Here is a 15,887-nt window from a genome sequence, read left to right as displayed (position 1 = left end):
CTGTATTGACAGCACTCTAAATTTACTAAAAATTGAGCTCAATGTTAAAATTGACCGGAGTTCTCCTATAACTCTTAAGATCCTGAGAGATCTGTTAGTGTTTAATGTTCTGTTGGGATTTAATGGGAAATATCTAGGAAATATCTAGAAAAAGATTGAATGGGAAATATCTAGGAAATATCTAGAAAAAGAGTTATGGCACAGTAAAAGCTGCTTGTATCAGCTTCAGCCCTTAATAATAATCAAGAGGCCATTTGAACCATATACATATTCCGTTGAACACTCACCCGTGTTCCAAGAGGGATTAATAGGTAGTTTTAATTAATAGACGCCACGGAAGAAGTCTGGTGATGTCCTCCTCTGTGACTCCTACTCGAGTGAATATGGCGAATTCGCTATTTATATGACGGAATTTGCAAGTGGAAAAACTGAACGCGTCTCCAAAGCACAAACGTTTCTGCTCGTGCACGAGGTTAAAGGGCACAAGCAGACTATCTACGGGACAAGCCGGATTCCACCATATTGTAACTGTGTAACTGTGTGTGTAATAAGCAGATTGTATGCGCGTTGTGTACCTGCCTATAGGCGCACATTACTAACGCGCTCTTTAAATAACAAACAAATACTGCACCATTGACTTTAGACCAGGTTTTTGTTGGTCAATGGCGCAGTCTATTTCTGTTGCCTCAAAATAGCTACGTGAAAACAATGCACCTGAAAACACCTCACTCATGGGCGCACAAATTGGTGCAAATGAATTTGCTATTTAAACAGGACGTGAAAATTATAACAGCGTCGGGCTGAATCTAGCAAAAAACACTTGCATCGTGCTTGGCGCTGCATTGTGCCGGGTGTATGATAGGGCCCTAAGTGCACTTGCGCCATGCTCTTTAGACCATGCGCTTAGATTGGTACAATAAGGCCCATGGCTTCGCTCACCACTTTGCGAACAAAGCTCAGCACAGCCATCGAGCCTTAACATCACCTTAACGTCACCATCTTCCTTTGAGCCGACTTCCCTAGCGTGGTCTCTCTGCCCCTTTTCAATTTCTAATGTACTTGAATTTCGGGGATTATATTTGGCCGATATCAGAGCTGTGTCTTATGCAACCATTGTGTATCACAAGCCACCAAAAGTCTGATAGATATACTTAATAATTCATAAAAAAAAAAAAATAAGGGATTTACTGTATTTTGAAGTGCCCACGATAACAATATTGTGCATGTTCTTTATTGCTCACATGTCTAGTGCATTACAGTGAATTACTAATGGGATATATTGTAAATTAAATCGGGAGAGCAGACCACAAATGATTTGAATGATTTGTTTCATTCTTTTTAAGTGTAAAACGCAGTATAATCTTATATAAATGTTATAATCTAAAACGCAGTAGGCTTGTTAGGAAAAAGATGAATAAAAATAATTTATTTAATGTATAATTTATTTAATCTATTTAACATATGAAATATAAATTACAGGTTAACATCTAATGTTTCTGGATTGGAAATAGCCTATATTTCATGTGCATGATTATTTTTCTGGTTCAATACAAAGGTTTGTTGGATTGTTGGTTTCAGTGTAATAAAAGGCTTCATGTTTGTGTGTGGGAGGTGAATGTGTGTGTGCGATAGGTATCTACAGTATGTGCTGTGTAGGTTTTTGTTGTGTGCATGGGCTACCTGTTTATCTGTGTATGTATTTAGCTGGTACAGTGGTTTTTGCAAAGCAAAGACTTCTTCTGGAAGTTGACGTACTCTCCATGCCTCTGTGTTTCCCATCATCCTCTCTGGATTGGCCTCAGCTACTTTAGAGACCTGTAAACCAAACAAATACACACAACGAGCTGTCACTGCTTCACAAAAATGATGCTCTAACGTAGACGTAGGCCCTGATACAAATCATTAGATTAGATAAGAGTTTTAAGAGTGCCTGGGCATTTGCATGTGCAAAATGCATGTGCAAACTGCATGTGCAAACTGCATGTGCGTTTACCTGGTTGCGTAAAGCTTGTAGTCTCTCCTCTCTCTCCTTATCATCCTTCTGTTTTTGTTTTTCTTTAATTTCATGCATCTGCAGCTTCTGCTGTATCAGTTCTTTCCTGAACTTCACCCTGCACAACATATCCAACCAATGATACAGCTGAAAAAATTATATGATAACATTCTTATTACACTTGTCAGCATTTTGACAATATTCTGCATACAGTATTTCTCAATATTGTATTTGCTCTGAAAAGGCTTAAAAAATTATATTTTTTTCAATTAGAGGAATCACAATCATAATTTAAGCAACAAAGTTTCCTAGATTCAAAATATTGAAAGCAAAAAGTAAAATACAGTTTAAAAAAAGAATATACAGTACTGTATGTATATTTAAGATAATTAAACGTTTTTCCACTGTTTCACTAAACATAATGAAGAATGCAATTTTATTTTTATTTTTTATTTGACATAATACTATAAACATAATAATAAACAGTATTATTTACCTACTTTACCAATTTTTACTAAATCATTCTAATAAATGAAATGCAGAGGCTTCCATGAACATTTTTGGGTGATGACAATTATAAACTGAATCCAGCTCTAACAACAATGGTTAAAACAAATGTGTTAAAACATACATTAATTGTACTGTTTAATGGCAAGATTTCGAAAGGAATGCAGATAGTATATTTGGTGGAAATGTATTAAATCTTTGTTCTTATAATATGATTCATGATAATAGTTTGCCTGATCTACAGTATCTGTATAGTTTGCAAGGCTGGTACTAAAGGTTTGCTGGTTATTTGGCCTTTTTTGTCAAATTGTTTCTCCAAGCAAAGTACTTTACCTTTCTTTATCTCTCTGCATCTGTTCTTCTATCTCTCTCCTCAGTTCTGCAAGCCTCTTCATATCCCTCTTTCTCTGCTCATCTCTTCTCCTCTGCTTCCCTGAATGGAACTTATTTATCTGAGAGAGAAAGAAAGAAAAGCCATGTGATTTATTTTAAACTAGAAAAATTTTTGGCTGAACCATAAGCCAAAACCGTCTCGTTACGGATGTAACCCTCGTTCTCTGAGTAGGGAACGGAGACGTTACGTCGAATGACGACAAAATGGGGTTCGCTTAGAAGCCTATCCTCTCCGAACAGTAATAAAACGAGCCAATGGCAAGCAAATGCCATGGGTCTGCTGAATTTGCATAGCATGACTCCGCCCCACTTCGTGGGTATAAAGGAAGTGAGCCGGCAACATGCAGATATGTTTCTTCGCTGAAGGAGCCAAGGCTGAACTCGGCTGTTCCAGCGGTACAGAGGAAGTGGCAGGAAGATGTAACGTCTCCGTTCCCTACCCAGGGAACGAGGGTTACATCCGTAACCGAGACGTGCCTGGGGGGACTTAAGAATACACATATGACCCGGAGGGGGGTGCATACGGAGAACACTGGGGTGTCCAGCCCGCAGGGTGGAATATTTCAACCCCAGGGGTGGCAGACTGGCTTGCCAAGGGAAAGACACATGCTTGAGAGAGGCTTACGGTGGAAATACACGTGGGGGTTGCCCAGAGGGGGAACCATGCACATAGCCAACGCGAAAGCTGCCAGAGGCATAACTCTGGCGTTGACGTCAACAGCACCGGAGGAACTCAGGGCTTATCAGGCTCACCTGAGGAGAATATCGCACGTATCCAGTCTGTGGAGTGGAATGGCGAGCAAGCGAAGACACCTGAGCAGGTCCTAGTACCGGCTGGTTGAAGCGAGTACATACGAGGCGCCATGCGCTAGAGCCCAAGAGGAGGCCACACTGGGCTGTGGAGTGGGCCGTCACACCAAGGGGGCACGGTCGACCTTGCTGCTGGTAAGCCAAAGCAATGGCGTCCACTATCCAGTGAGACAACCTTTGCTTGGAGAGAGACTTTCCCTTCAGCTTCCCACCATAACAGACAAAGAGCTGGTCTGAGGTCCTGAAACATTGCGTTCTGTCTACGTAAGCACGGAGGGCGCGTACTGGACAGAGCAATGCCAAGGCTGGGTCTGCCTCCTCCAGGGGGAGCGCTTGCAGGTTCACCACCTGGTCCCGGAAGGGAGTGGTGGGAACCTTAGGCACATATCCAGGCCGGGGTCTCAGGATCACGTGAGAATAGGCCGACCCGAATTCCAGGCACGCTTCGTCCACAGAAAATGCGTGCAGGTCCCCTACCCTCTTGATAGAAGCCAAAGCAACCAGGAGCGCTGTCTTGATTGACGGGAACTTAAGCTCCACTGATTGCAGACGCTTAAAGGGAACACTCTGCAGGGCAGTTAGAACCACTGAGAGGTCCCAAGAGGGAACGAGAGGAGAGCGAGGAGGATTTAGTTTCCTCGCTCCTCTCAGGAACCTGATGACCAGGTCGTGCTTTCCCACGGACTTACCTTCGACTGCGTCGTGATGTGCGGCGATAGCTGCAACATACACTTTCAGGGTGGAGGGAGACAGCCTTCGCTCCAACCCATCTTGCAGTAAGGAAAGCACGATACTGATCGGGCATGATCTGGGGTCTTCTGAGTGAGAAGAGCACCGAGACGAAGAGGTTCCACTTCAATGCATAGGCATGTCGAGTGAACGATGCTCTAGCGGAAGTGATGGTAGCCACCACCGCTGGTGGTACGGTACTCAAACCCTCGTCCCGATCTTTTGAACCTCCACGTGTGGCTCCTGGACGGGACGAGGGTGCCAAAGGGTGCCCCGTCCCTGAGAAAGGGCCAGGGAGGTGTCGCGAGGAGTACAAGTTCGGAGAACCAGGTTCGGGTGGGCCAGTGCGGCGCAACCAATATGACCTGTTCCTCGTCCTTCCTGATCTTGCACAGGGTCTGTGCAAGAAGGCTCACTGGGGGAAACGCATACTTGCGGAGGACCCGCGGCCAGCTGTGCGCCAGAGCGTCCGTGCCGAGCGTGCCCTCGTCAGGGAGTAAAACTGGGCGCAGTGGGACGAGTCGTGGGAGGCAAACAGGTCTACCTGTGCGTCCCTGAACTGATCCAAAATCAGCTGAACCGCCTGGGGATGGAGTCTCCATTCTCCAGGAAGAGGCTGAAGCCGTGAGAGCTCGTCGGCTGCACAGTTCAGGTCTCTCGGGATATAAATGGCTCGAAGCGACCTCAGACGCTTCTGACTCCATAGGAGGAGGTGGCGGGCGAGTTGCGACATACGGCGGGAGCGTAGACCACCCTGTCGGTTGATATTATTGTCTCTGTATTGTCTGATCGGACTAGTACGTGCTGGTTCTTGAGCAACGCATGGAAGCGGTGCAGAGCGAGACGTACTGCCAGCAACTCGAGGCAATTGACATGCCATAAGCGGTGGGGTCCTGTCCAGGAGCCCGCGGCAGCATGCCCATTGCACATGGCGCCCCAACCCGTGGAGGAGGCATCCGTTGAGACAACATGCCTGGAAACTCGTTCTAAGGGTACTCCGGCCCGTAGAAAGCTGAGGTTCGTCCACGGGGTGAAGGTCTGACGGCAGGTCGGAGTAACTGGTACTCGGAACGTGCCTTGATGCCATGCCCACCTCGGGACTCGATCGCGAAGCCAGTGCTGAAGCGGTCTCATATGAAGCAATCCGAGCGGCGTTGCCGTGCTGTCGATTTCCATACCGAGAAGAGAGATCCTCTGCACGGGGCAAAGTTTGCTCTTCTCCCAGTTGACCCGAAGGCCCAGACGGGCTAGGTGCCGGAGCACTAGGTCCCTGTGTTCGCAAACCTGGTCCAGAGAGTGAGCCGTGTTGCCGTAGCGGCACAAGGGCTGCCTCGACGACCTTCATAAAGACGCGAGGAGACAGGGCCAGCCTGAATGGGAGAACCGCATACTGGTATGCCTGCCCCTCGAAAGCAAACCACAAGAACTGGTAACTGCAGTATTTAAGACTGCATGTGGAAGTAGAACAACTTGTGTAAATACATATTGTTGTTACAAAATGTAGTTACATAATTCCTGTTACACATGTGTACTTACTGAAGTGAAAAAGTGTTGTTACCTGTTACACATTTGTACTTACACATACCATTCCGTGGGTTGTTACATATGTGTAGTTACACAAATATTACACCTGTAGATACTATGTACCTGCTGTGTCAGTTGAGCTCTTCTAGTTTTTTCTCTCTGTTGTTCTTTCCTCAATGTCTCATCTTCCTCTTTGTGCCAATAAGCAGCAAGAGAAGCCTCCAACTCTGCAGCCTCCTCCTGCTGAATGCGCCACTGCTGGAGCTAAACCCACACAGAGAGACAGGATACTTCAGCAGATATTTCCCTGTAGTGTTTAGACCACTGAAGTGTTAAGCTGAAACTATGTAACTATCTTAGACTGGAGATAGTGTGTAGACTTTACTGATCCATCAAAAAATAAAAAAAAACATAGCAAATCTCTGTAGGTAAATCACAGTATTAAAATATGATTACACACTCAAATTAGAGAAACTTTAGACAATTAGAGAGTCTTAAACACAAATGCACATAGATGGAATACTTGCATGGATCACTGGTCACTGCATAATATATCTATCTATATATGTATAAAATAGTATATGAAAGACAATGCAAAATGATAAAACAATGAAGAGTATGTTTGTCACAGTCACCAGCTAACTGTCTCTGTCACTGTCATGTGTTAGTCCCCGTCTGCTGTTCCCATCATCCTCTCCGGCTCACACCTGCACTCACTTCACCATTACCCGCACCTGTCAGCGATCATCGTCATCGTCACTCATCAACTACAGCTGTTGTCTTCTTTGTTCACCTGTGTATTTAAGTTCCTCCCTGTTCTTGTTTATGGTCTGTTATTGGTTGTGGTTAGTGCGCGTCTGTGTCCCACATACTGTTTTGCATCTTGGATTCATCGTGTTTTGGAATAAATCATCTCGTTGCCTTCATTGTCCTTTTAGGAACCCAGCGTTACAGTGTTAACACTTAGTGGTGTTCTGGTTATCATCTACACCAGGGGTTCTGAACTCTGGTCCTCGAGATCCACTTTCCTGCAGAGTGTACTTCCAAACTTAATTAAACTCACCTACAGTATGTGCAACTTTCTAGTAATCCTGAAGACTTTGACTTGTTTGTTCAGGTGTGTTTCACTTAAGGTTGGAACTAAAGACTTTAGAAAAGTGGACCTCGAGGGCCAGAGATGAGATTCCCTGATCGACAACAAATCCTAAGACAGTGGTTCCCGAACTGGGGGTACATGAGGTGAAAGAGGGGGTCTGCGAACAAAATGCGGAGTATTGTCATTCATTTAATTCTACCCCACCTTAATAAAGGCCTTCTGAAGTGAAGTGAACCCTTGAACTTGACGTAATGACAAAAGCGGGTGCCCAGCCCTGTTTGAACCGCAAGAGGCATCAAAGCTTACGGTACTCCTACATCCTACGTCATACATCGTCAAGTGTTACTCTTTTGGCGTAAGTCGACTTGTGTACGGAAGTAAGTACGTCTGACGGAAGCTAGTTATTTTAGTCGATAAAGTTTTAAATCCGGATATTTCTCTTACACGAACACATCGCTTCACTTCAGAAGGCCTTTATTAAGCCACGTTAAGCTTTTTATATGGAGAAGAATGCTTGTTTATGGTGCTGTTGTCTGTTTTAGCAGGCTACTGCCATCTAGTTCTTAGACAGCTGTGTGTGGATTGTGCAAGGCTAAACCAGCTAAATTAAAGTCTCAAAATCCAAGTGAATAAAATATGATCGACTCAGAAACGAGTCAAATGAATGCACGCTGTCACCTGATCCACAAATGGTCCACATAGCACTTCTTACTTGTTGCATGCACAAATTATCCAAAATCAAGGTTTTGTTCATAACAACTATGTCTCTATTTGTAAAAATGCTTCACATTCATGAAATTCTGTATTTTGCAGACACAAGTTGTAAAGTATTAGTTTAAATGTAGTAACACAGATTTGTGAATTTGTCAAATAGATGGGTAGTTGTACACACATTAATAATTCCAACCAGGCCTATTCATTTGTAGTTGTTAGTGTGTGGGTTATGAAATGCTTGAAAACCGTGAAAAGAAAGTCTAAAAATCCAAATGAATCAAATGAGATTGACGTCAATGAATGCACACGTCACCTGATCCACAAATGCACCTCTTCTTTGTTGCACGCGCGAATTATGATACACTAATGGAAAACATTTCTGTTTTTAACAGAAAACATTTGTATATTTACAAAGATGTCTCTATTTGTACAAATTGCTACACATTCATTTAATTCGGAATTTTGTGCACGCAAGGTAAAAGGCATTCCGTTGTGGATAGTAAAACATATCTGCGACATTTATCAAGATCATCGATAATTGTGCATTCATGTGTCAATCATTCTGAGACTAAATTCCTCCCTTATTTTTCAACAACAGAAATTTTCAAAACAATTCACACGTGTAATGGCCGGAATATTTACATTTATTTTAAGATGCAAAACTGTTACGTTTCCTGTTCCAAACAGGATTCTTAAACACTTAAACACAAGAAATGTGACTCATCTAAACTTCAAAGACTGACCTCTTGACTGAATTTCAAAGATCACAAACTTCAAAGGTTGAAGATTTGAAGTGTTGCACAGAAGTGGAGTTATGTTATAATTTCACATTCTAAATGTATTATTTGTGATGTATTACTTATTAAAAACAGAAGACCTAGTGTGGCAGTGTCTTAGGTAAATGTAAAAACCTTTTCTCTGAGCTTGAAGCAGATGTTCTGCTGGTGTGAACGCTGGTTCTGAAGTTCTTGCTGCTGTACGCGAGAAATCCTGGAGTCCTCTAACACGCTCAGCGCCCTCAGGAGCAGTTCTGAGTGATCACGCTGCCAGCCCTGCAGTACCAGACTCTTCTGTGTCATGCTGAAATGATACCAGTCACTCCAACGCTCATGTGCACTCTGCAATATAACAAACACCCACAGATACAATAACTGTTGCACAAGCATATCCAAGAAACACAGTGACATAAGTATTCAGACCCCAGCTTAGTTGACAAACATTTGGCAGCGATTGCAGCTATACTGTAAGTCTTTTTATGACTTTGATACAAAAAGCTTCCCTGCTGAAAAATCCAGCTCACACCAGCATGGATTCCATGCTAGTCCAGGCTGGTTTATGCTAGTATAGTGCAGGTCTAACTGGTGGACCAGCATATTCGTGTTGTTTACAAATTAAGCACTGGTTCAATCATAAATTAATAACTACACACTCAAAAAAATTAACTAGGAAGGTTGTGCACTTTACATAATATATTTATATTTAGTTTACTTATAATAATTGTGTTTGTTGACTTGAAATGTTTTTTTCTATTAAGGTCCACGTAATTATGTCTCATCTTAACAGTACACAATCCTAACGTGTTGTCTAAACACAAACCATTTATGTTAAGTAAAAAATTCTTACATCCAGAGGGTGGCGGTATAGTGCGACGCCAACTGCCATTTTCCCCTAACTTAATTTGATTGTGTTCAATCTGCTTAAATATAAAATTTAAGTTTACTTAATTCGTTTGTGTTGGATTACATGAATGATTTGTGTTGCATTAACTGAAACTGGGTGGTGCTTGTTAGTTCCCAGCATGCTTTGCATATGGTTAAATTAAGAGAGAATAAATGTTCAAATTAAGTGTTATTTTATGTTTTTTGGAGAAAATTTGAAAAGGGGAAGACTTGATAGTGTGTAATTGTGTTTAATGTTCAATTACATTGGAATTATTAGAACCATTTAAATTACAGTGGGTTACCATTGTGGAGAAGAGTGGAGCATTTTGATTGGCTGTGACTGATTCAGTTACAATTAACTGCTTTGGTTTAAGGAGCATGTAAATCTTAGCAATTGCTAATATGTGCTACTGCTAGCAAATAGCTAGCTATAGTCTATCGATTTAATTAAGTGTCACTACAATAAATGAAATATTAATGGATGATTGAAAATAAAAAACACTTGAATCATGTCAGAAAACCTTAAACTTAGTTGGGCTGACACTATTAAATGAAGCTGTGCCAAACCATAGTAAATAAGTTGAATCAACCTTAATAATTTAAGTTGACCCAACGTAAGTACATTAAATTGGAATAACATAATTGCATAATGCTGAAATAAAGCAAGTTAATCATGTGGAAATCCTTTCCATGATTTTTTTTATGTTCATTCAAAGAGTAATTTTTTTGAGTGCACAGGAACAAATGAGTAACACAAAGTTATCACTCTAGTAACTACAAGAAACTCTGATTAACTAATTGTACACTGTTAACCCTTGCTGTATGTTAACCTCATGATTGCTGTAGTTTTACAGAGGTGTAGTAACGTTTTATAATATACTATGTATGTAAGGGGTCAGTCAAGTCAATTTAGCTCAAAAGGAATTATTAATTCATTTATAGGGAATCTTAAAATAATCATTTATACGGCCGAGCAAATGACTCGTCCAGCGTACATTTGAACGGGCCATAATTATCAGCTCTGCAGCGGATATAAATATCCAAACTATAGTGAAAACACTATTTATTAGCAAGATAACTTAGATCAGCAGTTTAAGACATTAAATTCATAAGCACATAAACACAAGAACAATTATCTATAAAATACAAGCAAGACTTTATTGATTATTCTAACACATAAAACTAATATCTAACACAATCATCACACGCACACACATATTCTTACACAAAGAAAGAGTGAGGAAATAATGAGTTTTAAGAGCGAGGTGATCAAATCCCAATTTTCTATATGCACTTATAAGACATGACCTGAACGAACCAATCGTTCAATTTAAATCAATCAATTTAAACCTTCTATTTTGTCTGAAAAATTGTCTTGCAAGATTTGCGCCATCTAATCGGCTCTTTCTGATGGCCCCTTTATAGAGACCACCAATCAAACTATATAAAATGATTATCGGCTGATAACAATCGACACCCGATCAATTGGAGATATATTCAGCTGCAGACCCGCAGCACCACCAGCTTCAGAACCGGAAGTGAGGGGTGGAGTTTTTGACAATGAGACCATAGAATGAGACAAGCAATACAAGTCTACAATAACTACAAATTTATTTAATATATATTCCTTCTGGAGATGCCTGAATGTTTTGTTCAAATATTTGACTTGCTGTATCCACATTATAATAGATATAGGATCTACAGATGTACACTACTCTGCATTGTGAAAAGCCAGTGTCAAGGTCCAGCACACTTCTGAATGATTGGTGCCAGTTTTCATAATTAATTTAACAATGGTATGTGTCACTTTACAATAGTTTGTGGCATTTTCTCTCATGCTAGTTTACAATTATTTGAACCTGATTGGTAAGTGTCAATTTGTGGTGCACAAACAACATACTCCTGCTTGTAAGTAGTACCACTTTAATAAGAACATTTTACTAAAATAGCTAAATAGTTTCTATATTCTTGTATAGTTACAAATGACAGTTTAACTGTTCTATATACAAATAAAAATAAATGTGTTATCATAACAACTGTATTTACAATATGTAGGTAAATACATTGTCAAAATTATTATAAAAAAGAACCATAGTAAATATAAATGCATACAACGGACCACGATATTAAAAATATGGTGAAGCCCAATGTTTCTGTACCTTAATGTATCATTATAACGTATAAAGTATGACGTTTCGTGAGTAATAAAAGCATACCGTTTCGTGTCTAGGCAAATTACGCTCCAAAACGTTAGGTGGCGTTACTCGGTTTAGAACGTAAGCTCCGCCCCTCACTTCCGGTTCTGGCGCTGGTGTTAGAACGTAAGCTCCGCCCCTTACTTCCGGTTCTGGCGCTGGGGTTCTGAAACTGGTGGTGCTGCGGGTCTGCAGCTGGATACTATAGATCAATTGGAGGACCCTTACTCATCATCCCAGCGCTCATCGTTGTATAAATCCATGAAGCTCTCCACATACTGTACTCTTTCAGCGTCCAGCTGTTCTGTAAGCGCGTCCACAGCAGGAGTACACATTCTGACAAGCATGCATCTGAGGCGGTGTTGGTGACACGTTGTATTAGTCAATATATTTTATTAAATAAGTAATTTAAGAAATTATCAATCACATCGACTAATTTTACAACCCAACTACCCATTTATTTAGATTAAAACCCCTTCTCATTCATTTGGTGAGGCTAACGATTAATCAGTAACTAAGGAAACTGAAAAGGAGTAATTAAGTTCACAAAGAATGCTAAACTGAAAGGTAGCCTACACGAAACAAATGCTACGTTCGCACTGCGAGCCTTAAGTGCTCAATTCCATTGCAAACAGATCATGGTTCTGAACTTACCCACATGTGCAGAACAACGATAAAAAGTTGTCACGCAGCATACTGTTATACGAAAGTAAACACACACAGAGAACATTATTGTAAATAATTATGCGTTCATTTATAGTGTGATCTGCCGCAGAAGGCAGCGAATTTATGCACAAGCAATATAAAAAAACAAAGACGAGGATGCTAAAAAAGAGAGCAGAATTTTTTAACATTTATTATACGAGCCCTCGTGTTTTTATTGTATATATAGCTCTCACTGTAATATTTGTGAGCTCTGACACATAACTGTCCTTTACTGACTACCTTTCGCAACTGTCTTGATAACTTTGGGTATGTAACATTTTTGAAGTGACTCCCATGAGTGCAGAATTGTGATGACTGTTGCTCTAAAGCAGGGGTGCCCAATACGTCGAGTGCGATCGACTGGTCGATCGCAGAGCCAATGACGGTAGCTCACAGAACTAAAAAAAAAAAAAAAAAAACGCGCCTTTTCAGAAAAGCAATCCATCCTATCATGTCATTATATTACCATGTGCTCGCTGATTGACGTGTAGACAGGCCAGTCTGCTGGTTGCTAGATCGTTTTTTACACTACGTTACCATAACAACCATAAACAAAGATTCTGTAGAGCTGATCTCGACAGTCGACTACAGAAATGCGCCATTGCTTTCGTTTTACCGTTGCTTTTCGCTATTGCTTGTTTATTATCTGTAGACAAACAAAATTATACCACAATAAATGAGGGAGTAAAAGAATTTAAAAAAGCAAAGACTTACAATTTCCATCAGGAATGGGAAGATGACTTCTTATTCACGATGTCATACTCAAAGTGTGTCTGTCTGATCTGTCGATCCAGCATTACACTTCCAAAGAAGGGGAATGTAGAGAGACACTTTAGAATGGTTCATCGAACCTTTGATACAGACTTTCCTCCAAGCAGTGAATTGAGAATGAGAAAGAGAAAGGTGAGGGAGTTGAAGTCTCAGCTTCTTGGACAGCAGTCTCTTTTCACTCGGCCAACAGCGAAAGCGAAGGCCGCAACAGAGGCATCGTTCCGGGTGAGTCGGACGATCGTTAAGCACAAAAAGTCTTTCCAGGATGGAGTAATGGTGAAGGAAGCCTTCATTGAGGCTGTGGATTCTTTGTTTAAAGACTTTATGAACAAAACAGAAATAATGTCTGCAGTCAAAGCTGTTCAGTTGACAAGAAATACAGTGACTAGGCGATGCGAAATGATGGGCGACAACTTAGTGCAGCAGCATGCTAAGGACATTGACTGTTGCGAGTGCTTCTCGCTACAAATGGACGAGTCTACGGACATCACAGACAAAGCCCAATTGTGCATTTTTATTCTAATGGTCTTCCACGACATGACTGCAAAAGAGGAACTTTTAGCAGTTCTGCATATGAATGCACACACACGAGGGGATGACACCTTTGAGATATTCAAACACTTTATCGACAAGAATAAGATTCCAGTGTGCAAATTGGTGTCAATCACCACCGACGGTGCGCCTTCCATGATCGGCCGCTCTAATGGATTTGTTGCCAAATGCCGAGAGGATGAAGCGTTTCCTGATTTTTTAAGTTATCATTGTATCATACACCAACAAGCGTTGTGTGCGAAAATGTTGAACATGAAAGAAATTATGGACGTAGCAAACAAAGTAGCCTGCTCTATCCGTGCTAGATCTCTTCAAAGACGACTGTTCCGCTTGCATCTTGAGGAGGCTGGCAGCGACCACTCAGACCTATTGCTTCACACGGACGTAAGGTGGTTGAGTAGGGGGAAATTCCTGCAACGATTCCGCGATCTCCTTCCCGAGATAAAGCAGTTCCTACATGACAACAAACATGCGGAATACCCGCAACTTAATGATGATCGTTGGCTGCTTGATTTGGCGTTTTTAACTGATCTGGCGAACTTGCTCAATGAGCTGAACGTGGAATTACAGGGCAAAGACAAAATCGTGATCGATATGATAAGCACAGTGAACGCCTTCAAGGGAAAACTTAAACTGCTTTCTTCAAAGATCCAACGCCATGATCTGGGGAACTTTGGAAACCTTGCATCTGAGCTGAATAATCAAGGGAAGGACTTAACAGAGATTGACAGTGCATGTTATGCAGAACAGATTGACACCATCCTGTCAGACTTTGACAGGAGATTTCAAGACTTCGCCCTACTCGAGCCAGTTGCCACGTTTATGTGCTTCCCTTTTCTGGAGAATGCTGAGGTCGATGTCCTCGCTTCCAAAATCGCAACAATGTTTCAGCTCAGTTCTGCTGAAGTTGAAGATGAGATCTTGACACTACAAGCAGATATTAACTTGAAGTCTAGGGCCCATGAACAATTCTGGAGTTTCCTCACAGAAGAAAAGTATCCCAACATGAGAAAATGTGCAACATCACTGTAAGGTTGGAAATAATCCAAGATTATTTCAATGCAACAAAGACACTGCTTTTCATTAAGACATTTCCAGCACAGTGGGGATATGGGCCTGTGGGCCGGAGGTTTGGGACAATGGGGAAAATTGTGATGCTCTGATTGGTCAGTTTGAATATCTCACACCTAGGTGTTAAAATCACACGGTCGGGGAAGTGACAAAACAGGATGTAACGGTTGTTCTGTCTCTTCTTTTTGGATACTGAGCTGGTGTGGAGAGGGTCTCCCTCTCTCTCTCTCTTTCTCTCTCTCTTTCTTTCTTTCTTTCTTTCTCTCTCTCTCTCTCTCTCTCTTTATATTTCTCTCTCTCAGGTAACATTTTACATTATGCTGGGTAGTACAAATGGTTTAAATTCTCATTACATCATGTTATAACTATTTAAGTGTAAACATAACCTTATTGCACATTGAACTTTTATTTAATTCATGGAGTCAGATTAAAACGAGATAATTGCAAATGAGAACCTGTGTCTTATTTAACCAAAATTCCTTTAAAACGCTGGAAAGACTAGAACACGCGTTTCCTTACCGGCTGTTTGGAGACCGGAAGTTGGGCCAAATAGCCGGCGCTTTTACAGTGGTGACCCCGAGACGTGATCGCGAAGCACAACGCGAGCCGCGAAAAAAAGATCTTTCCAGCAAAAATGGAATCTAAAATCAACACAGAGGTTTGAACATCTTCTCTCTCTTCCGCCGCTGTGGTACGTTCAACTTTTTCTACCTTTTTAGAAGTGTTCAGAAAATGTTTGCATTGTTACGGGTCAGAAGGCTCTTTGCTGCTAAACATTAGATTAGCAGCGGCAGCGCAGATGAAGAATGAAAACATTTGTATAGATTTGAAAGATCTCCTTGTTTGCCTAAGCAACAAGAAACGAAACCTAAAATTGGAATAACATCTTCCAAATAATGAATAACTCGACGAAGAACCGAAAAAATAAAGCCTAAAAGTTTTAAAATCAGCTGCATGTTTTTTGCCATTGTTGCATTGGCTTGTAAACAAACCAGCAACACAAAGAGAATGAGCAAACAACAGAAATAAAAATCTAAGTTTGTAAACGATCGAAAAACGTGTGATTTTATAAATAAAAAGGCAGGTCGATGAATTGTTTATGAAAAGCAAAGAAGTTTGGAAAAAATAGATTTACAGGCTAAAAATCAGTTTTAGGCTAAGCTAAA

General features: G+C 41.1%; 1 protein-coding gene across 1 annotated transcript in view; it reads right to left on the bottom strand.

The window, feature by feature from the left end:
* LOC307001442 (coiled-coil domain-containing protein 148-like) overlaps positions 1-15,887 on the bottom strand; it is a 194,289-nt gene that overhangs the window by 11,887 nt on the left and 166,515 nt on the right. The window contains exons 10-14 of the mRNA XM_079617935.1: positions 8,678-8,884; positions 6,080-6,220; positions 2,834-2,952; positions 1,994-2,111; positions 1,681-1,815 (exon numbers count right to left, since the gene is read on the bottom strand). Of these exons, the coding sequence (XP_079474061.1) occupies positions 1,681-1,815; positions 1,994-2,111; positions 2,834-2,952; positions 6,080-6,220; positions 8,678-8,884 (720 nt within the window). The remainder of the gene's footprint in view (positions 1-1,680; positions 1,816-1,993; positions 2,112-2,833; positions 2,953-6,079; positions 6,221-8,677; positions 8,885-15,887) is intronic.

This window comes from Phoxinus phoxinus (assembly GCF_949152265.1).
Source record: "Phoxinus phoxinus genome assembly, chromosome: 7".
NCBI lineage: Eukaryota > Metazoa > Chordata > Actinopteri > Cypriniformes > Leuciscidae > Phoxinus > Phoxinus phoxinus.
Note: the sequence above shows the minus strand (reverse complement) of the source record. Positions and strands in the feature narration are given on the sequence as shown.